The 22,649-nt window shown below is 52.8% G+C and overlaps 2 protein-coding genes across 2 annotated transcripts; both read left to right on the plus strand.

The window, feature by feature from the left end:
- The first annotated feature begins 319 nt into the window (after positions 1-319).
- Positions 320-13,397, plus strand: LOC127392965 (protein-arginine deiminase type-1-like). The gene is made up of 16 exons (XM_051637510.1): positions 320-411; positions 2,768-2,942; positions 3,384-3,453; positions 4,760-4,821; positions 5,645-5,762; positions 5,881-6,006; positions 6,620-6,795; positions 6,884-6,987; positions 7,817-7,940; positions 8,629-8,736; positions 8,828-8,976; positions 11,764-11,908; positions 12,239-12,332; positions 12,410-12,489; positions 12,931-13,056; positions 13,164-13,397. Exons 1-16 carry the CDS (start codon positions 320-322, stop codon positions 13,395-13,397), a joined length of 1,983 nt encoding a protein of 660 aa, XP_051493470.1.
- A 1,458-nt stretch (positions 13,398-14,855) lies between these two features.
- Positions 14,856-22,459, plus strand: LOC127392964 (protein-arginine deiminase type-1-like). The gene is made up of 16 exons (XM_051637509.1): positions 14,856-15,125; positions 17,651-17,831; positions 17,908-17,980; positions 18,070-18,131; positions 18,219-18,336; positions 18,427-18,552; positions 19,178-19,356; positions 19,435-19,538; positions 19,610-19,721; positions 19,805-19,912; positions 20,178-20,326; positions 20,454-20,598; positions 20,684-20,777; positions 21,063-21,142; positions 21,841-21,969; positions 22,053-22,459. The coding sequence occupies exons 1-16, from the start codon at positions 15,034-15,036 to the stop codon at positions 22,284-22,286; spliced, it is 1,986 nt and encodes a 661-aa protein (XP_051493469.1). The 5' UTR covers positions 14,856-15,033; the 3' UTR covers positions 22,287-22,459.
- The last annotated feature ends 190 nt before the right edge of the window (positions 22,460-22,649 follow it).

Here is a 22,649-nt window from a genome sequence, read left to right on the forward strand (position 1 = left end):
GAATAAGCCCCAGAAGAGCTTGCTGCTGAGCATCCCGGGGCAGGGCTGGGTGTCAACCACCCCATCCTGCCCCTCTGCCCCGTGTCCCCTCCCCAGAGCCTCCCGTTTTGCCCAGGGGCTGCCTTATCACCTCCATCTGCCCAAGCGGGGTGGCGGCTTGTTGGGTGGTGGAGGTGGAGACGCAGGGTCCCCTGCCTGAACCCCGTCATCGAGGGAAGGAGGAGTTAAATTCCCCTGCCTTTTAATCCAGTCGTGCTGGTTTACCTACAAAGCCAGGCAGCAGCTTCCTTCACATTCTTGCTGCATTCCCCAGCACATCATGCCCCAACGTCATGTCGTGCAGATGTCCACCAGCCATGCCAGCTACGGTGTCTGCGTGTTGGGTACCGAGGTCTTCCTCGACACGCGCCGGTAAGACTTTGGGCTTGGGGCATCCCCATCCTTTTCTAGAATGGTCATGGGTTTTGGGGGGAGCCCCATAGTGGGTTTTGCTCTTAGTTTGGAGAAATAGGTGCTAGAGGGTCAAAATTAGAGCTCATTTTGAGTCCATGTTGTGAGTTCGTCCAAGGGCTTTGAGCACTGGGTGCAGTTTTGGGTATCGCAGTATAGGAAGGACATGGAGGTGCTGGACAGGGTGCAGAGAAGGGCAACTAGGCTGTTGAGGGGTCTGGAGAACAGGTCTTATGAGGAGAGGCTAAGGGAGCTGGGGCTGCTCAGCCTGGAGAAGAGAAGGCTGAGGGGAGACCTCGTTGTCTACAACTACCTGAAAGGAGGGTGTAGTGAGGCAGGTGTTGGCCTCTTCTCCCTAGAGATAGGGCAAGAGGAAATGGGGTCAAGTTGTGCCAGGGGAGGTTCAGATTGGATATTAGGAAAAATTTCTTCACAGAAAGAGTGGTGAGGCCTTGGAACAGGTTGCCCAGGGAGGTGGTGGAGGCACCATCCCTGGAGGTGGGTCAAACAATGGGTAGACATAGTGCTTCAGGAAATGGGTTAGTGGTCAAGGGAGTGTAGGACTGATGGTTGGACTTGATGATCCTGAAGGTCTTTTCCAACCTTAATGATTCTATGATTCTAAGTTCCTTTGGTGCACGAGGGACACGTCCCACTGGGTCTGTCTTAGAGGATGATGTCCCGTGGGGAGTTGCACCCAAAGGAGGGACGTCTGGCAAACGGGAGGCGTTGAAGCGTAGCCGCGCCGTGACGATTTGCAGGCAAGGCCCAAGCACACCCCGGCTGAGTGGGATCTATTTCTGGCTGTGAAAACATTGGGCAAGAGCAATTCAAGACAAGCAACTTGGCTAAAATGGAGTAAAGAATAAAATGTGTGGCTCAGGCAGAAAAAATTCCACCGGAAAGATTTTCATGGGTGATTTCATGACGAGATGATATTTTTTTCTTTTCCCCAACATTCATTCTGGGGGTTGCTTTACTGGCCAGATGTGAGGCTGTGTTTACCCTGCTGTCACCTTGTCATTATTCAATAAATCATGTTTATAATGATAGAGGCTACAGGAACAAGCCAGTCGGCATCGCATCTGGGGCAATTATTGAGGTTTTGTGTTGGAGCTGGGCCAGGACGTGCCATTGTCCCCCCAGAAAGGCTTCAGATGGAGAGAAAGTCATCTTTTTTTCCCTCAACCTACATAAAACCTATTATTTGCATCTTTTTTTTCTGGTTTTGGACTCAAAGCAAGCCTAGCTTCATTTAAACACAAGGCCCAAGCCCTAGAAAGGGCTGATTTGGCTTCTTAGTAGCAAAATCTGAGCTCTGGTCCAAACCAGCAGAGAGCAGATGTTCTTCCAAGTAAGAAAAAAATGGGATAATTTTGTTCCTGGAGAGCAGGTGATGAATGGGTCAAACTTTGACTCGTGGTTTGGTCTGTTTGGGGGCAGAAAATGGAGCAGGATGGGGATTCAGTGGTGGTGCTGAGGTGTGAGGGCTGTAAAATGAGGGCAAAGAGACCCAAACCTGGAGGAGCCGTGGCGTGCGACAGCGTGCCGGTGGATTTACGATGTTGGGCACTGTTAAATAAAAGGGGTGACAAGTGAGATGAGGCTTTAATCTCCACTTACAAGCTGCTGCAGGCACCAGGGGTACCATGCCAAGAGCAACACCAGGAACAAATCTCTCCTGTGGGTTGTTTTATTATTTTATGTGTTCTGGCTGTTCAAATTGACCACTCTGGCCCTTTTTGCATGCGGCCAGGGAGGCTGGTTCCTGATGGCAGACAGGTTGGAGCACTCGTGCTCCTGGGATGGAGGTGCTGGGGCTGTAATGAGCAGGTAGGCAGCACTTCAAAGGCAAGGGATGTCATGGAGGTGGGGTGTGGGTTCTCCATGCTCAGATTCAGGCTCCACTCCAGTTTGGGCATCTCTCAGATCAGGGGATGGTACAACAATAAGCGTCTCCCCAGGTGGTTGGCATCAAACATTGCCCTGGTTCATTGTTGGGGTTTTGTCATTGGATGCTGAAATTTTGGAGGTTTTCTTGTTGTTGTGGAGGGAGGTTGGATGCCCAAACTTCAGTGATTCCCAGTCTAAGCTTAACCACAGGCAGACGTGCTGGAGCTCCAGTGAGAGCTCTGCTTGCTCAACACCACCACAGAGATAATACACATAAAATCCAGACAATGAATTTCATCACCCAAAGATGGTTTCTGAGTCCTTTCCACCCAGTTAAAGCTGGATTTTAATTCCAGGTTCATGCATTTGGCTCCACAGAGGAGAACAGGAGGGACAGCTTGGTCAGTAACCTTCTCTGTTTCAGATCAACCCCCAAAGATGCCACGTCATTTGATGTCTATGCCACCTCTGCAGTTACAGTCCACATGATCCACAACCCCACCACCAGACCCATGATTAACTCCAGATGGCCCCTGGAGCCTGATATTGAGATTGTAGTGACCATTGATGTCACCAGCACAACAGTCAATGACAATAAGGTGAGTTGCTTTTTATGCACCAAAACTGGAAAGAGGAGTCAGATTTTCCAGGAACGAAGGGCAGATTTGGGGCCTTTCTAGGTAGTGCTGACATGGGGCTCATTTCCACGGAGAAAACTCAAATGTAAAAAGAGTTGTGTAATCATCATGTACGAGAAATGAAACCAAGAAGGAGAAGGAGATCACATGTTGTGTCCTAAAGATGAGCTAGCAGTGATTGCAAAAGCTGGTGGCAGAAGCTCCATGCCAGGCAGCAAAAATACTCCCAATTTTTCATGCTGAAGGAGGCAGGAATGGTTCAGCTGAATTATGATTAATGGAGAATGGCTCAGATGAACCCTCCACAAGCTACTTGTGTAGCATTGATTGGTCAAGTCAATGAGTGAGAAAACCTACTCACCATGACAGGACTTGGATCATGATCTCGTTATGTCTTTGCAGGTTAAGATTTCATATTATGGACGGGAAGACAATGAGCTCTCAGTGGCTTGGTTGTATCTCACCTGTGTAGGTAGGTGTTACACCAAAGCTTGTTTGAAGCCAGCCAACCCTTTTTGATGCCAACATCTAGTTGGGTCCATGGGATGGGAGTTAAGTGGGGGGCGCGGGCCGCCCGTCTGATGTGCAATGAAGGTTTGGGTGTTGACTGATGCTGACAAGCAAGAGGGAAATAATTAAAATGTTATTATGCTGCCTTATATGGTGCAAAAAAGACACAGGCTGGGCCGTGTCCCCACCCAAAGCACACACACCAAGTCTTCTCTTCTGCTTGCCAAGACCATTGCGTTGGCAGAAGAGGATGCAAAGGAGATCATCTCACCCAACTTTGGCCAACATCCCCCTCCTGAAACTCTGTTGCAGTTAGGGGAGAGGAAGAGGCACCAAAGTGTAGTTGTCTGACCTATTTTAGAAGTTTAGGATGAGGTGAATCATTCCCTTGAAATGCCTATTTTCCTCTGCTGACTACAAAGGGAGTCTAGACAACCAGTCTAGAGCCTTCCACTTGGATGGATTAATTACCCTAAATTTGGGATTTTCCAAAGTGTTCACATGGAAGTCAGACCTGTGTCCTTAACTCATGTATATGCCTCCCAAAATTGGACCTGAAGAGCCTGATGGTTTCCCACATCCCACGACTGGATGGGGCTCCACTGGAGCCATCTGGAGCCACCACTTTCCACGAGGCTTTTGCCTTACAAATGCTCTTTGCTTGCTGAGATTTAAAGCTTCGTTTCCAGCTTCTCCAAGTCCTCCTCTCTGCATTAAGGACCACCTCTGCTTCAGTGCCTGTGTTTTCCACATGTGCCATATCCCATTTGGAGGAATTTTGTGTATTAAGATAGTTTTAATAAAGGTTTAGGCAGGTTTTAGATGAGGTTGATGGTGAAGTTCAGCTTGATTGCAGCAGAGGCAGAGATTTGGGCCAGGAAAGGCTCTTTAAGGGAAAGTCCTTCTCAAATGTTGCACCAAGCCTAGTAATTTATTTAGATGTCCACTCAACCAAGGGGAAAACACGTGTTTTGGCTTCACAAAAGACCCTTGAACTTGGTGAAGGCACAAAATATGCCATGAAGTGGGTCCATCCCTGCTGGGGAAACCAAAACAGAAGATAGCTGGAGACCAAAGTGGGAAAGCCATGAAGAAGCCATCAGGCTGGCTTTTCCATCAGTGTTGCATTGGAGACGTTGGGTCTGGAGCAGCTTCAGGGTGTGAAGGTGGGGTCAGTGTTGGGTGACTCATGCTGAGGACAAGCCCAAGGTGCCACCAAGAGCTTGTTCCCCTGCCAGGTGCCATCCTGCTCTCTCTTGATGTTTCAGACATATCCCTGGACGTGGACTTGAACCGGAATGGCAGAGTGAACAGCAAAGGGAAGGACAAGGTAAGGAGACACTTTGCTGTAGGCAACGTGGGGGTCCACGCAGGGTGCAGCCATTTGCTGTCTCTTCCCTGAGGAATCCCCAGGATGGAGAGGGACTGAGGAACCCCCAGGATGGAGAGGGACTTGGGTGGGATCTGAATTCAAGAAAATAAGCTGGCAAATTCTCAGCCTACTAAATCTCATGCCAAACACTCCTGCCTCTCCAGTCCAACCCCAAGGATCATACAGGAGAAAAATACTCTGCTGTCTTGTCTTGTCTGGCTTTGGATTCCTTTTTGGATGTGGGACATGCCACCAAATGAGTCATCTGCAGGCTTTGCATACAGCAGGAGATTTACCCCCTTGGCAACAAATTTGCACATGCCCAAGCACTTACGCCCGGGTAATTAGCTGCAGCCTGATCAGCAGCCCAAATTGTACATCAAAATGAGGTGTGTTTCTAGAAACAGCCTAGTGTTGTCCAGGTGAGGCCTGGAAGATACTTTCTGGCTTGTTAGAAGACAAGATCTGTCTGAAATAGACTTTGCTGGCCCTGCTAGAAGCTGGTTAGGAAATGTGGTGGCTTGAAAGGATCACTGCTCTGGCCCCACCAGCGTTTATTCTACAATTATAGAATTGTAGAATGGTTGAGGTTGGAAGGAACATTAAAGCTCATCAGGATCCAACCCCTTGCTATGAGTAGGGACACCTTCCACTAGGCCAGGCTGCACAAGGCCTCAACCCTGTGGGTTGTCCTCCAAGTGTGGCCGTGGTGGTGGAATTTTTCCAGAGACTGGGATGGGGGAAATGTTACTCTCATCATCTTTGGGTGTTTCTCCTCCAGGCCAGGTGGACATGGGGTCCAGATGGGCAAGGTGCTGTGCTGCTGGTCAACTGTGACCGGGACAGCCCTGGAGCAGGGGACACAGATGGTGAGGAGGTGGGCATAAGGACCACTGCAGGTAAGGTCCCATCTGCAGCCTGAGAGGACCCAAAAGATCTCACGGGGGGTGTTTCCTACTTGCAACAACCCCATCCCCTCTCTCTGTGTCTCCTTTCTCCATCTTCTCCCCACCACAGACCTTCAGGACATGTCTGTCATGCTGCTGAGGACTCAGGGTCCCAATGCCATCTTTGCTGAGTACCAGGTGGTCCTGCACGTCCCCGAGTCGGACGCGGACAAAGTGCGGGTCTTCCACGCTATCCGTGAGTATTTCTTCCATCCTTCCCAGATATCCATGCATGACCCCAAGGTGGGTGAACCCTCATTTTGCAGTTCACCATGGCTAAATGCTGGACGCCTGGAAATGTATCCCCAAAGCCCCTCTTCTATTCTAGAAGATGCAGTTACCCTTTCCCCCTTGATTGTTCTGGTAGAGAAAAAGGCTTTTCTTGGTGGGGTTGTTGGCATTTTGGAATTCCCATGGGCTGGAAAACCCCTGCATGGTTCCTGGCACCATTTTGGTGTGGACAAGGACCTGGCCTCCAAAGCAGCTCATCTCGTTGGGCAGTACATTTTGCCTTTGAACACCCCAGGAGCTGGATCCTCTGCAGCTCCCCTGCTGAAAATCAGGTCAGGGAACCCAAGCATATCATTAGATGCTTAACTGGAGCCATGCACCCTGAAAGGATTGGACCTGAGGGTACAGAGTCCTCTTTGTACGGGGAAGATCAAGTGTGTTCCCCAGAGAAGAGGAGACATGCCCATTCCTCTGCAAACCACACTGGCATCAGCCACCTCCTTGCTGGTGCCTCCTTCCAGCCTGGTGGACAGGTTGGTCATCTGGTCTTGGGTTGGGTTTTTTCGGTGTTTCTCCAGGGACTGACTCACACCCCCGCTACAAACCCGTCTTGGGGCCAGACAAGCTCTCCTACGTGCTGGACCACGTTGGCAGTGGAGAAAACACCTTCTTTGTTGAAGGGTTGGCTTTCCCCGATGCGGGCTTCTCTGGGTTGGTTTCCTTCAGTGCCAGCTTGCTGGAGGTCACCCATAAGGTATGTAGGGTTGGCTCCATTCCCCTGCAGTGTCCTCCAGCCTTGGGGTTTTCAATCAACCCCCCCCTGCTGTTTTCACCCCTGGCAGAATTCACCAGGCACCCCCATTTTCACGGACACGGTGGTTTTCCGTGTGGCACCCTGGATAATGACACCCAACACCCAGCTGCCCTTGGAGGTGTTTGTTTGCAGGTAGGGAAACCCTGCCTGGAATTCTGTGACCAGTTCTGGAGCCCTCAACACAAGAAGGACATGGGAGTCCAGAGGAGGCCATGAAGATGATGGGAGGGCAGGGGCAGCTCTGCTCTGGAGACAGGCTGGGAGAGCTGGGGTGTTGAGCCTGGAGAAGAGAAGGCTCCAGGGAGACCTTAGAGCAGCTTCCAGTGCCTGAAGGGGCTCCAGGAAAGCTGGGGAGGGACTTGGGACAAGGGCAGGGAGGGATGGGATGAGGGAGAATGGATTGAAACTGGAAAAGGGAGATTTAGGTTGGACATTAGGAAGAAATTCTTCCCTGTGAGGGTGGTGAGACCCTGGCCCAGGTTGCCCAGGGAAGCTGTGGCTGCCCCATCCCTGGCAGTGTTGAAGGGCAGGTTGGATGGGGCTTGGAGCAACCTGGTCTGGTGGGAGGTGTCCCTGCCCATGCAGGGGGAGTAGAACTAGATGATCTTTAATGTCCCTTCCAACCCAAACCATTCCTTAATTCTCCAAGGTAGGAGGGACATCAACCCATCTCCCTCCTGCCCTGGGGGACTCTAAAAGGAGGAGTTTTTGAGCCTTCTTTGCTATGTAGCAGCCGTAGGGTGAGCCAGGCTGTACTGGAGGCATTGTTTGGGTAGGAGCCTGCTGGCATCTCTGCACCTATTGCAACCCCAAGGAGAAAGGCTGGAGGACCCTCTCTAGGGTCTAACCCAATGCAGGACTATCACCCAGCACACTTAGGAATGGGCTGCATGGTTGGGGTTTGTGGGGGGAAGCTTCTTGTGATCCCTTCTTGCAGCTTCTCTCCTTTCTCTCCCTCCAGCATCAAGAAGGGCCCAGATCCCAACAAAGTCTTTCTGGAAGGTCTCCAGGTCCTGCTGAGGAAAGCCAACTGCAAGCTGACCATCTGCTCGGAGATGGAAACCCGGAGTGACCGCTGGATCCAGGTCATCAAACAATGCTTGTAATCCATGGCTCTTCTGGGGCATGGAGGGTGTCACCCCCATTGCTGGCACCCTGGGAGGGACTAGTGGAGTTGCTGGGGAAAGCACCCAGATGTTAAGTGATGAACCAGGCAATGGGGACATGCTGCTGGTGGTGGCAGCCAGCACAGACAGGGATGTTGTCCAGGGACCTGGGTGTTGTAAGAGTGACCCAATAGGTCATTGCAAGAGGGGACCCCATTACAAGTGGGACTCCATGGGACACTGCAAGAGGGTCCCCACTGCAGGAAGGACCTTACAGGACATTGCAAGTGGGGACTTCATTGCAAGAGGGGTCTCCATTGTAAGTGGGACCCTGTGGGTCTTTGCAAGAACGTCTCCACTGCAAGAGGGACCCCACAGAGCATGGCCAGGAGGACATGGTGTGTGCATTGTGCTCCCTACAGTGTGCCCAAACCCTGCTAGCCCTGCCCGTTGTGACCAGGGGGTGACCTGTGCTTCCCCAGGGGTGACCAATGCTGGGTGGGGTGTCCTCCCCTTGGAGAGCAAGGCAGCTGCCTCCCTGGGGGTTAAGGGACACAGCCAGGCTTTGTCAGGTTTGTCCCATTTCCTGCTCCACCCTCACCACACACGTCTCTGAGATAGTTAGTTATCATCTTGCCAGGAGCCTTTCCTCCTCTTCCTCCAACAGGATGAGCTGGAGTTTGGCTACGTGGAAGCACCACACAAGAGCTTCCCCGTTGTCTTTGACTCGCCCAGGAACAGAGGCTTGAAGGATTTTGCTTTTAAAAAGATCCTGGTGCGTTGCTGTGTTATCCATCTTTTTTTTGTCCTCCCCAATATTCCCTCACCCCTAGGGGGTCCTCATCGCCTCTCCCCTCTTTCCCCAGGGCCCTGATTTTGGCTATGTGACCCGTGAACCCCCTGGGAAAGTCACCAGCCTGGACTCCTTTGGCAACCTGGACGTCAGCCCCCCGGTCACGGTGCGAGGGAAGGAATATCCCCTGGGCCGCATCCTGATCGGCAGCCCCCTGCCTTGGTGAGGATGTGGGATGTAGGGAAGCACCAAAAATCCTCACAGGAGAAAGGATTGCACTCTTCAGAGTGGAAATCTGGGACTGATTGGCATCAAAATGAGAATCTGGGGATGGTTCCCATCAAATCAAAAGGTCACAGAGATGATCCAAGAGCTGGAGCAGCTCTGCTCTGGAGACAGGCTGGGAGAGTTGGGGTGTTGAGCCTGGAGAAGAGAAGGCTCCAGGGAGACCTTAGAGCAGCTTCCAGTGCCTGAAGGGGCTCCAGGAAAGCTGGGGAGGGACTTGGGACAAGGGCAGGGAGGGATGGGATGAGGGGGAATGGATTAAAACTGGAAAAGGGAGATTGAGGTTGGACATGAGGAGAAAATTCTTCACTATGAAGGTGGTGAGACTCTGGCCCAGGTTGCCCAGGGAAGCTGTGGCTGCCCCATCCCTGGCAGTGTTGAAGGGCAGGTTGGATGGGGCTTGGAGCAGCCTGGGCTGGTGGGAGGTGTCCCTGCCCATGCAGGGGAGTTGGATCTAGATGGTCTTTAAGGTCCCTTCCAACACAAACCATTCCATAATTGTATGAAATCCCAGATTTAACAAGCAAACCACATTATTATTCCCTCATCCCTCACAAATCCCTTCCTATTTTTACCCTTTCCCAAACCACTGGTGCTTTTGCTCCAATCCTCACATCACTGTAAGCATCTAGGGGCATTTTTTTCTCCCCCTTCCTATTAAAAGGAAAAACAGGGGAATGCAGGAAAGGGTAAAATACTGAATAACTGGAAATTGTTCTGCTCTGGGCAGGCAGTGCTAGGCAGCCCCACGGGAACAACAGGGCCCTGCAAAATCCTCCACAAAGGAGGTGGTTTTTGTTGTTGTTGTTGTTTTTTTTTCCCCTGGAAAAATAACAAAGGGGCCAAATCCAGATGGAGTTTGATCCAGGAGAACAAATGAGATGCTGTCACCCCAGGCCTGCTACAAGCCAGGGGCTTTGCTTTGGTTATGGCCATGAGTAAATGGCATTTTCCCAGCCTCGCTGGGACCATAATTATCCCTAATGATCTGAAGTTTAATTAATGTTTTCCTGCTGCTGTCTGCCCAAGAAAACTTCACCCCTGTGCAAAGTGCTATGTAAGGAGAGCTTTTAGGATTCACAGAGATGAGGGAAATGAAACCCAAAAGTGCCTCAGGAGAATGGAAGATGGAAACCATAGATGCCTAGAGATGCATAGGGCCTAAATATATATATTATATGAATGTATTAATAGATAACATGGAGATATATCCATAATATATTAATATACCATATAGATATAGCAGTAATGGTTTTAAGCTGGAAGAGGGGAGATTGAGGTTGGACATGAGGAGGAAATTCTTTGCTGTGAGGGTGGTGAGACCCTGGCCCAGGCTGCCCAGGGAAGCTGTGGCTGCCCCATCCCTGGCAGTGTTGAAGGGCAGGTTGGATGGGGCTTGGAGCAGCCTGGTCTGGTGCCCATGGCATTTCCTGCCCATGGTAGGGAGGTTGGAACCTTTAAGTTCCCTTCCAACCTCAACATTCTATGATTCTATATATTAACAGTTACAAATATAACATATATTAATATATATCTATAGTATATTAATATATCATAGAATCACAGAATGGTTTGGGTTGGAAAGATCATCTAGATCCAACCCCCTGCATGGGCAGGGACACCTCTCACCAGACCAGGCTGCACAAGCCCCATCCAACCTGGCCTTGAACACCTCCAGGCATGGGGCTTCTCAAACTCCCTCGACAACCTGTTGCAGCACCTTCCTACCCTCATGGTGAAGAATTTCTTCCTGATGTCCAACCTAAATCTTACCCCTTTCAGTTGAAAACCATCACCCCTTGTCCTGTCATAGAATCATAGAATCATAGAATCCTAGGGGTTGGAAGGGACCTCTAAAGATCATCTCGTCCAACCCCCCTGCCAGAGCAGGGTCACCCAGAGTACATCACACAGGAAGGCATCCAGGTGGGTTTTGAATGTCTCCAGTGAAGGAGACTCCACAACCTCTCTGGGCAGCCTGTTCCAGTGCTCTGTCACTCCCACAGTAAAAAAAAAAATTCTGATATTCACCTTGAACCTCCTATGCTCCAGTTTGCATCCATTACCTCTTGTCCTATCACTGGTCATCACTGAAAAAAGCTTAACTCCATCTTCCTGACACTCACCCTTTACATATTTGTAAACACTGATGAGGTTGCCCCTCAGTCTCCTTTTCTCCAAGCTCAAGAGACCCAGCTCCCTCAGCCTTTCCTCATCAGGGAGATGTTCCACTCCCTCCATCATCTCTGTGGCTCTGAGCTGGACTCTTTCCAGCAGTTCCCTGTCCTTCTGGAACTGAGGGGCCCTCTCTGGTAAAAAGTCCCTCCCCAGCTTTCCTGGAGCCCCTTCAGGCACTGGAAGGTGCTCTCAGGTCTCCCTGGAGCCTTCTCTTCTCCAGGCTGAACACCCCAACTCTCCCAGCCTTCATAGCAGAGCTGCTCCAGCCCTGAGATCATCTTCATGGCCCTTCTCTGGACCCTCTCCAACAGCTCAATGTTATTCCTGTGATGAGGGCTCCAGAGCTGTGTAAATATATATATATATATATATATGATGCCCAGACTATTTCCAGGCTCTTCCCAGTATTCCTCATTAAAATGGGATGTGCTGATGCATCTTCCCCCCTTGGCATGACATTTAGGGGGCAGGATGGGGGCAAATCTTGCACAGGGGTGCGATGGCCACCTTCTTCCTCCTGCTTCTCCTCCTCCCTCTGCTTCCCAGGGCCCCCGGTCGGCGGATGTCGAAGGCAGTCCGGGATTTTCTTTACGCCCAGAAAGTCCAGGCGCCGGTGGAGGTTTACTCGGAGTGGTTGGCTGTGGGCCACGTGGATGAATTCCTCACCTTCGTCCCGGCTGTTGATAGGAAGGTACCTGTCCCTGGAGCTGTCCCTGCTCCTCCATGGGGCGACTTCTACAACTGGAGAAAAAAACCAAAACAAAACCAGAACACTCACCCCACCCCCTCTTTGTTTTGCAATCTCTCCTCCTCCCTAGTGCATCTGGGGCATGCACCTTCTTTTGAGGTGGCTTCCCTGGAGTATGGGGAGCCCCTGGATTGTATCCCGGCCGTGGTGGCATCTCCTGTACCCTGTGACACGAGGGGTGGGGTTTGGGGTCAGTGCAGGGTCTCACAGCAGGACAGTGGGATAAAATATCCCAGTGACAGCAAAGTGTGAGCCCTGGGCTTTCTCCTGCAGGGTTTCCGGCTCCTCTTGGCCAGCCCCAACGCCTGCTACAAGCTCTTCAAGGAGAAGCAGAGGCAGGGCCATGGTGAAGCCTCACAGCTTGTTGGTAAGGGCATCCCTTGGCATGGTGAGGACCACTGGTGTCCCTTCCCAGTGTCCCTCACTGCTCCGGTCCCCGTGCAGGGCTGAAGGGCACTGAGAGGAGAAGCATTGATGAGATCCTGGCAGATGAGTCACTGAGGAAGGACAACAGGCACGTGCAGGTGGGTCTTTGCACCCATGGATTTGGGTGGATTCACTCTCCTCACTTGCACACGGGTGATTTCTGGCTGGGGGAGCATTTTTAGAGGTCCTGGGGAGAAGAGTAAGAAACTGAGGTGTGAGTTGCACTGTGCAGTGTGAAAGCAGATGGGCAAGAGGAGCAGCCATGAAGTGGCCAGGCACGCTTGGGTGCTGGGTCCCCCCAGCCTGCTGGGAGATGACTGCAGAGGTGTCAAGACTGAAGGGAAGAGGCTGACTGGGTTGGGGTTGGGTTCAGGAGGTTGCTCAGAGGGATGGGATGAGGTGCAATGGGGAGTGGATTATGATCTGGGCAGGTTGCAATGGAGCAGGTGAGGATCTGGACAGGATGAAACAGGTCCCATGGGTCTGTGCATGGGTTGTGGGGGTCAGGGATGGCAATTCCAGGTCCTCCCTCTCTGCAGCGCTGCATCGACTGGAACCGTGACCTCCTGAAGCAGGAGCTGGGCCTGAGCGAGCCAGACATCATTGACATCCCCCAGCTCTTCATCTTAAGTGGCTCCCGTGCAGAGGCCCTCTTCCCAGACATGGTGAGACCCCCCAGCACCTCCTCCCCTCCCACCCCTCTTTTTCCATCCACACCTGATCCAAACCTTTTGGGGGGGGTGGAAAACCCTGACTTTTGGTTTGGCTGCAGGTGAACATGCTGGTGCTGGGCAGACACTTGGGCATCCCCAAGCCCTTTGGACCAGAGGTGGGTGGGCAGTGCTGCCTGGAGGAGCGGGTACGGGAGCTGCTGGAGCCCCTGGGCCTCACCTGCACCTTCATTGATGACTACTTCTCCTACCATGTCCTCTGTGGGGAGGTCCACTGTGGCACCAACGTCCTCCGGAAACCCTTTGCCTTCAAGTGGTGGCACATGGTGCCTTGAAGTGACCTGGGGGAAGGGCTCAGGTCCTGCCAGCTAGAGGAAGAAGGTGCATTTGATGCATCAGAAGATGCATGTTATGGGGCTAAAACCATCAGGAGATGCATCAAAATGAAGGGTTTTGCTAATAAAGCTGCATGAACTCTCAGGGCGCAGCTCTTCCCCACCTCCTGTCCTTTCTTCCTCACTGCTCTAGTTGAAAATGTCGTTTGAAACCATTTGGTTTCTTTTTTTAAGGAGATGTTTTTGTTTCTGGTGGTTTTATGGGATGGGGACAACCTTGGTGGTTGGAGGATGGACATGGAAGCATCTTGAGGAGTGTGGTGCCTGCATGGAGGCGGCGTTGGGGGTTTGAGGCCCCACCCCACTGTGAAAGGGTCTGATATCCCAGGTCTGTAGTTAATAAACTTCCTCCAAAATTCCCTCTATCAGCCAAAAAAGCCCCTTTCCCTTGGAGACACTGGCTCTCTGCCCCAGCCCAGTGTGGAGACAGGGCCTTTTCCACCTTCCCCAGTGAAATAAAACCTTTCCTTTGCTCCTTGCAGCAGCCCCAAAGGCTCCTTCTCTCCCTCTTTTCCTGGCAACCCAAGCGTGACATTTCCTGTCCCAACCTGGCACCTCTGCCCCTTTCTCCTGCCAACAGGAACTGAAACCAGTTCCCTGTTCTGGGTATCACCCTCTGCAACCCCAGGAGATATTCTGGGGCTTAAACCCACTTCTTTTGGGGGCATTTTTCTTTCCTCCCACTGCTTTTTTGAGGTGTAAAAGCACAGCTACACGCCCAGCAAAGCACTGGGGTTTGCGAGCAGTGCTGGAGAACCCAGGGAGATGTTCCCCAAAAGGCTCACAAATCCCTCTTGGCACCCCCTTTTTAACCATAAAGAGGATTTTCAACCCCAGAAATCCCCCTTTTCCCCATGGTTATAGCTCTGCTGAGTTTCCCCAGTCCTGAGGAGTGATATTAAAATTCCAGTGGTGCACACCCCCCCAGGGAGTGGGTGGGGGGAACAGCTGCATCCACAAAGGACTCTCCCACGCCTGGACAAGGATTTTAATTAAGACAAAGACCATTAAAGTCACAGCAGGGTCTGTCATCCCCACCACAGGTGACACACCAACCCCCTGAACCCGTGCAGCACCCGAGGGCTGGGGAAAACACCCGTTTTTGCACCTTCAACTCCCCCTGTTAGAAGAATTAAAGCCAATTTTTCCAGCTGGACAAAGAAAACCCTCAAGGAGGATGAAATAAAACCTCTCAGAGCCTGGTGCTGGCACGTCCCCAGCTCAGCTCTGGTGTCACTGAATATTTTACAGCGTGGGTTTAAGGCTGGCTGGTCACATCAGCCTCTCTTTGTGCTAAGAGAGGGGGGGAGGAAACCATCCAAACCACCCTTGAAAGAAAAACAACAAGAACAAAACACCCTCGTGGGTGTCTTAGGGTGCTTCCCTCCCCTTCCCCATCCCTGCTCCAGCACCAGGAAGCACGGCTGGTCACCCTGTGCAACCAGCCCCGGAGGCTGAGAGCCTGGAGGTGGGATTAAGCCAGGCTTTGATTAATCCCCTCCCAGCAACCAGACTTTATAAATCCCCTGGTGCCACCCCTTGCAGCACCCAGGGGTGCCCCAGGGGCTGGCCCAGCATGGCCCAGCAGCGCCGTGTCCAGCTCTCCACCCAGCGTCCCACCAGCACCGTCTGCGTCCTGGGCACTGAGCTCTCCCTGGATATCTGTGGGTAAGGCCAAGGGGGGGAGGAAATCCCAATTCCTCCTGCTTTTGTGCTTTTTATCCCCTTAATCAACCTGATAAAAATAGCTCGGGGTGGGGGAGATGCTGCTGCTTTTGGGGATGCTTTTCCCAAGGGATTTGGAACCCTGGGATGCTGCAGCTGAGGACTTACCTCTCCAAGGGGAATTTTTGGGTGCATAAAGCTTTCAGCGTTGCTCCAGGGTTGCGGTTCACATCCAGGCCAGGAGTTGCTGTGTCTGCCTGCAAAAAATGCAAATATTTCCTTGTTTCGGGGGAATGTGGAGAGCGAAACTGCCAGGGAGTCACCTCCTGGCTCTGGGTGGCTCAGCCGCTCTGCTGGCCCTGGCCCAAGTTCAAGTGCTTTTCTACAGCAGGTTTTGCTTTTTGCTTCCTGAAAAGCCCAGCTCGAGCAGCAGCTTTTTTGGGGAGAAGGGAGGTTGTGTATGTTATTTTCCTTAAAACACCCAAACCCACCTTGGCCGGCAGCATCGCACCCTCTCCTGTCAGCCCCGGGGTGGGTTTTTTCCCTCCACCCTGGGGTTGGATCCGTGTTTCCTTCCTTGCAGGGCAGGATTTTTGCTCCCTGGCCTGTGGCTCATGGCCTCTTGCACCACAGAGGAGTGTGGCAAGTTGCAGCCTGCCCAAACACAGCAGCTTTTCCACTCTTCAGGGGTTGCAACCGGTCAGAGTTCACTGTGAGGGTGGGGAGACCCTGGCCCAGGTTGCCCAGGGAAGCTGTGGCTGCCCCATCCCTGGCAGTGTTGAAGGGCAGGTTGGATGGGGCTTGGAGCAGCCTGGGCTGGTGGGAGGTGTCCCTGCCCATGCAGGGGGTTGGATCTGGATGGTCTTTAAGCCCCTTCCAACCCAAACCATTCCATGATTCTGCAAAATGCAAATATTTGGGGGGGGTCAAAACACCCCTTGAGCAGCTCCGGAGTTTGGGAACATGGCAGGATTTGTTGCAGTTACATTTAGCAGGATGAGTTGTGTTGTGCAGGGTAGTTTGTTGGGGTTTTTTGCAGGATTTGTTGCTCCAGCGTTTTCCAGGCTTGGTTGCAGCTGAACAGCCCTTGGTGCCTGTTGCAGGGATTTATTTCAATCAATAATGCAGCATTTGTTGCAGTTTCATGTTTCATTGCAGTTTTGCCTCCTTTGCTGCCAAGTGACCCCTGGGGAATTTTGTTCAAGCTGCCAGGTTTGTTGCCATGAACCTCGTGGGATCTGTTGCTGTTGCCTTTTGCATGATCTGTTGCCTCTGACAGGATTTGCTGTAATCACCTTTTGTAGGATTTGTTGCCTTTTGGGGGATTTGCCCTAAGCCTGAGCCCTGGGATTTGTTGCATCCCCAAGGCCTTGATGCAGTTGCATTTTGCAGGGTTTGTTGGATGTTGAAGACCCTGCTGCAGTTGCAGTTTAGCATGACTTGTTCATAGATGGTTTGGGTTGGAAGAGACCTTAAAGATCATCAAGTTCCAACCCCCTGCCATGAGCAGGGAACCCTACCACTAGAACAGGTTGCACAAAACCTTGTCCAACCTGGCCTTAAAAACCTCCGGGGATGGGGCATCAACAACCTCCCTGGGCAACCCATCCCAGTTCCTCACCACCCTTGTAGTGAAGAATTTCTTCTCAATATCTAACCTCGATCTCCCCTCTCTCAGTTTAAAACCATCACCCCTTGTCCTGTCATTATCTTCTCTGATGGAAAGCCCCTCCCCAGCTTTTCTGAAGCCCCTTCAGGCACTGGCAGGTGCTCTAAGGTCTCCCTGGAGCCTTCTCTTCTCCAGCCTGAACACCCCAACTCTCCCAGCCTGTCTCCAGAGCAGAGCTGCTCCAGCCCAAGGATCATCTTGGTGGCCTCCTCTGGACCTTCTCGAACAGCTCCGTATCTTTCTTGTGCTGAGAGCACCAGAAATGTACACAATATTCCAGGTGTGGTCTGACCAGAACAGAGCAGAGGGGAAGAACCACCTCCCTGGCTCTGCAGGCCACACTTCTTTTGAAGATCACCTGTTGCCTGTTGCAGGATTTGTTGCAATTCCAAACTCCAGGATTTGTTGCAGTTGCATTTTCCCCAGGATTCATTGCATTTTGCAGGACTTGCTGCAATTCCACACTCCAGGATTTGCTGCATTTTGCAGCCTTCATTGAATTTTGCAGGATTTGTTGCAATTGCATTTTTTCCCCAGGATTCCTTGCATTTTTTCAGGCCACCTTGCATGTCGAGGGCCTTGTTGCACTTGCATGTGACAGGATTTGTTGCAGTTCCACACTGCAGGGCTTATTTGCAGCTGCATTTTCCAGGCCTTGTTCCATTCTGCCCAACGTGGGGCAGTTGCACCTTGCAGGGTTCCTGGCACCCTGCACCATTTCTTGCACATGGCAGGATTTGCCACCCCTGCAGATATTTGGCCTTCACTTTAGGGCTCTCCTAAAATGGTAGGGGTTGGAAGGGACCTTTGGAGATCATGGAGTCCAAGGCTCTCACCAGGCTTCCCCCCCCTTCTTTAGCTCTGCACCCAAGGATGCTGTTGCCTTCCACGTCCAGGGGACACCAGGTGTGAAGCTCTATGTGGTGCATGAGAAGCAGAGCATCAAGTTGCCCTCCACCGTGGGCCGCTGGCCCCTGGCCACCAGCACTGAGGTGCTGCTGGCCATGGATGCCCTCAGCAAGGATGTGGGTGATGAAAAGGTGGGTGCTAGTGTTGGTGCTCCAGCCAGGCCCAGCCCCTCACTGGGTGGTGACCAGCACCCGCTCCTCCTTGCAGGTCAGGATCTCATATTTTGGGGAGACTGGTGGGGTGCCCGTGGGCAGAGCCATGCTGTACCTCACCTGCGTGGGTAAGTTGGGGAGGGTAGGGACACCCCCAAATCGTGGTGCTGGAGGGTTGGGGGGATGCTCCCCCCTCTCAGCATCCCCCTCCCCACAGAGGTCTCGCTGGACGCCGACACCACCCGCGGCGGAGCCGTGAGCAGGACACTGCTGGATAAGGTATAAAGGGAGGGATGGAAGCCCCCTGGGACTGCTCTGGGTGGGGGGAGAGTGATGGCTGACACCCCCAGACTCATTCCTCTCCAGACAACATGGACCTGGGGTCCTGATGGCCATGGGGCCATCCTGCTGGTGAACTGCGACCGCGATGACCCCGAAGCCGAGATGCCGGATAACCGGGACGACACCATCCGCTCCTACGCCGGTACTGCCACAACACGTGGGAACCCTCTCCCTTTTCCTACGGGTTTCCCCCAATTTTCCTTTCTCACACCCCTTTCTTCCTCCCCCCCAGACCTAAAGGACATGTCCCAGATGGTGCTGAGGACCCGAGGCCCCCGCACCATCTTCGCTGGCCACCGCCTCCTCCTCCACGTGGACTTTGGCCACGCCAATAAAGTCAGAGTTTTCTACGGTGGCAGTGAGTGACACCAGGGCTGGGGAGGGGGACACAGACACCCCAAATTATGGGGGTTAGAGCAAAATGCTCGTAGCAGAGAAAGCCTCTCTTCTGCAGCATCCAACTTACATAGAATCAGAATCATAGAATGGTTTGGGTTGGAAGGGACCTTCAAGATCATCCAGTTCCCACCCCCCTGCGTGGGCAGGGACACCTCCCACCAGCCCAGGCTGCTCCAAGCCCCATCCAACCTGCCCTTCAACACTGCCAGGGATGGGGCAGCCACAGCTTCCCTGGGCAACCTGAGCCAGGGTCTCACCACCCTCACAGCCAAGAATTTCCTCCTCGTGTCCAACCTCAATCTCCCTCTTCCAGTTTCAATCCATTCCCCATCATCCCATCCCTCCCTGCCCTTGTCCCAAGTCCCTCCCCAGCTTTCCTGGAGCCCCTTCAGGCACTGGAAGGTGCTCTAAGGTCTCCCTGGAGCCTTCTCTTCTCCTGGCTGAACACCCCAACTCTCTCAGCCATGCAAAAAAAAAACCCCAACAGCTGCTTTTTTTCATTAATTTAGCCCCAGAATGCAGGTGGAAGGGAGCAGGAAAGGGGTGGGTTGGTGAAGGGGGTGTCATGGTGCTCATACCCACAGGCTGTGCTTCACTGGAGGAGTACAAGCACGTGTTGGGGGGCTCCAAGCTCGTCTACGCCCTGAAGCCCAGCCGGCACCAGGAGGAGAGCACCTTCTATGTGGAGGGACTTGCCTTCCCAGATGTTGGCTTTTCAGGGCTGGTGGCCTTCCATGTCACACTGCTGGAGAGCCCTGAGAAGGTACTGACCATGGAGAGGGGTTGGGGTGAGTTTTACTGGTGGGACAGCAGAGCCCAAACGTTACTCCCTCCATCCCAGGGGTTGCTGGAGACACCGATTTTCACCGACACGGTGGTTTTCCGCGTGGCTCCGTGGATCATGACCCCCAACACGGCAGCACCACTGGAGGTTTTTGTCTGCAGGTGAGTTCTGGGTGAGTGGCTACATCCTGCTGGGTGCCAGATCATCCCAAACATCTCATTTTGCTTCCCAGTGTGGATGATAACGAGCATTTTGTGGCTGCTGTGGGTGCCCTGGCTGAGAAAGCCAAATGCCCGCTCACCATCTGCCCGCCGCCCGAGAACCGCCAGGACCGTTGGATCCAGGTGGGTACAGGATGGTTCCCAGCCCCATTCCTGCTGCTCCAACTCCAGGAAGGCTCCCCTCAGCTTCTCCATCCCTTCTCCAGGACGAGGTGGAGTTTGGCTACGTACAAGCCCCTCACAAGACCTTCCCTGTCGTCTTCGATTCGCCCCGTGACAGAGGGCTGAGGGATTTCCCTGTCAGAAGCATCTTGGTACCTGATCCCTCTTCCTCCTCTTCCATAGGAAGGCACAAAACTTTGCAATCTAGAAAAAAAAAAGATAAAAAAAAAATATAAATAAATTTTTCTCCTTTACTTTTTGGGAAGACCCAGGATGGAGGATGATTTAGGAATGCTGTATTTTGGGAATGCTGTATTTTGGGTGCTTAGGGTGCTTTTTTTAAAGTGTTATTATATATTTTTTGAACCACCATCACATTTTTTTTAATCCTTGTTGCCTTTTTTTCCCCTCATCCAGGGCCCTGATTTTGGTTATGTGGCCCGGAAAGCTCCAGAAGGTGCTTCCAGCCTTGATTCCTTTGGTAATTTGGAGGTGAGTCCCCCCGTGACAGTGCAGGGCAAGGAATACCCCTTAGGTCGCATCCTCATCGGCAGCAGCTTCCCCAGGTGAGATGTGGATGGGACATAAACACCAACCAAGCCCCAAAACCCCCCTTTTCTGCCCCATTTGAGGTGAGTTCATCCCCTTGGGCACCTCAAAAAGCCCTCCCCTTGTTGCCCTCCCACCCCCCAGATTCGGTGGCCGGCGGATGGCGAAGGCCGTGAGGGATTTCCTGGTTGCCCAACAAGTCCAGGCTCCAGTGGAGCTTTTTTCTGACTGGCTCCAGGTTGGCCATGTAGATGAATTCCTCAGCTTTGTCCCTGCTCCTGACCGGAAGGTGATGAATCTTGGGAAGGAGGGGAAAAAAAGTGGGGTGCAACCTTTATAACACCCCCCATAATCATCCCTTTTTCCATCTCCAGGGTTTCCGGCTGCTCCTGGCCAGCCCCAGTGCCTGCTACCAGCTCCTCAAGGAGAAGCAAGAGGAGGGGTTTGGAGAGGCAGCAATGTTCCAGGGTAGGGAAGAGGTGGAAAAATGAGGTTTTATGGATTCCTTTTCCCTTTTTCCTGCTAAATGGAATTGGGCTAGTGGATGCACAGCACCCCAAAACCCAGCTGATGGCTGGAAAGGTGCTGCTGGAAGCAAGGAGGTGGGACAGTAATGAGCAGAATTGAATGAAAAAGCTGCACGGATTTGCTTTCCTGGGTTGGGATGGAGCTCTGGAATGAGGAGCTCCTGACTCAGAGCTGGAAGCCTCATCCCAGATGTGCTAAGGGAAGAATTCCTGATCTGTGCTGCAGGGCTGGAGGGGGTGCCCAAGCCCACGATAACTGAGATCCTGGCTAACGAAGGGCTCCGGAAATTCAATAATTATGTCCAGGTGAGAAAGGGGAGCAGGGGGCTCCTTTGTCCCCCTGTCCCCTTCATCCCTCTGTTCATCCCTCCATCTGTCCACCCATCCCTTTGTCCCTCTGTCCATCCACCTGCCCATCATTCCCTATCTCCCTCCCACTCATCCCTCCATCCACCCATCCCTCATCCTTCCCTCTGTCCCTCCAGCCCTCAACCTATTCCTCTCTCCATCTGTCCACTCATCCCTCCCTCTCCCCCTCCATCCCTCTGTCCCTCCATCTGTCCACCCATTCCTTTGTCCATCTCTCCCTCCATCTGTCCACCCATCTCCTTACTCCTCTCTCCCTCTCTCCATTCCTCCCTCTCTCCATCTGTCTGTCCATCCATTTATCCTTCCAACTCTCCATCCATCTCTCCATCCCTCCCTCTGTCTTTCCATCCATCCATCCATCCATCCATCCATCCATCCATCCATCCATCCATCCATTCATCCATCCATCCCTCCCTCCCTCCCTCCCCCTCTCTATCCATCTCTCTGTCCACCCATCTATCCCTCTGCCCATCCATCTCTCCACCCGTTTGTCCTTCCAACTCTCCATCCATCTCTCCACCCCTCCCTGTCTCCATCCATCCCTCTGTCTCTCTGTCCCTCCCTCCATCCTTCTGTCCCCCCATCCCTCCTTTCCTCCCTCCCTGCCCCCCGACACTTCTCCCCTCCTGCCCCAGAGCTGCATCAGCTGGAACAGGGACATCCTGAAGCGATCTCTGGGGCTGGCTGAGCCAGACATCCTGGACATCCCCCAGCTCTTCCGTGGAGCTGCTGCCACCGGTGCTGAGGCCTTCTTCCCAGACATGGTGAGCCCCACATCTCCCCTTACCCCTCCCTGCCCTTCCACCTGGGAATTTGGCCTGGGATCACCCATATTCCCATGCTGCAGGTGAACATGCTGGTGCTGGGCAGACACTTGGGCATCCCCAAGCCCTTTGGACCACGGGTGGGTGGGCAGTGCTGCCTGGAGGAGCGGGTACGGGAGCTGCTGGAGCCCCTGGGCCTCACCTGCACCTTCATTGATGACTACTTCTCCTACCATGTCCTCTCTGGGGAGATCCACTGTGGCACCAACGTCCGCCGGAAGCCCTTTGCCTTCAAGTGGTGGCACATGGTGCCTTGAAGTGGCCTCAGTGCCACCATTCCTCCTCTTCCTTCCCAAATCATCCAATCCCAGACTGGTTTGGGTTGGAAAGGACCTTAAAGATCATCTAGTTCCAACTCTGTCCCTCTCCCCATCCCCTCAAGTGCCTTCAGCAGCGGTGGCCTTGGAAATAAAAAAGGGCTGCAGCTTTCTCCTGGCCTCCATCTTGCTGGGTGTGAGGTTTGGACGTTGGTTTTGAACAAGGTGATGGTTTTTTCACTCTCTGGGTGACACTGGGTGTTGGTACAGCCCGTGGGCATAGTGATGGTATGGCCTGTGGGTGTGGGTGACACTGGGTGGTGGTACAGCCCATGGGCACAGCTCGCCCAGCATGACCATTAA

This window comes from Apus apus, chromosome 20, assembly GCF_020740795.1.
Source record: "Apus apus isolate bApuApu2 chromosome 20, bApuApu2.pri.cur, whole genome shotgun sequence".
Taxonomy (NCBI): domain Eukaryota; kingdom Metazoa; phylum Chordata; class Aves; order Apodiformes; family Apodidae; genus Apus; species Apus apus.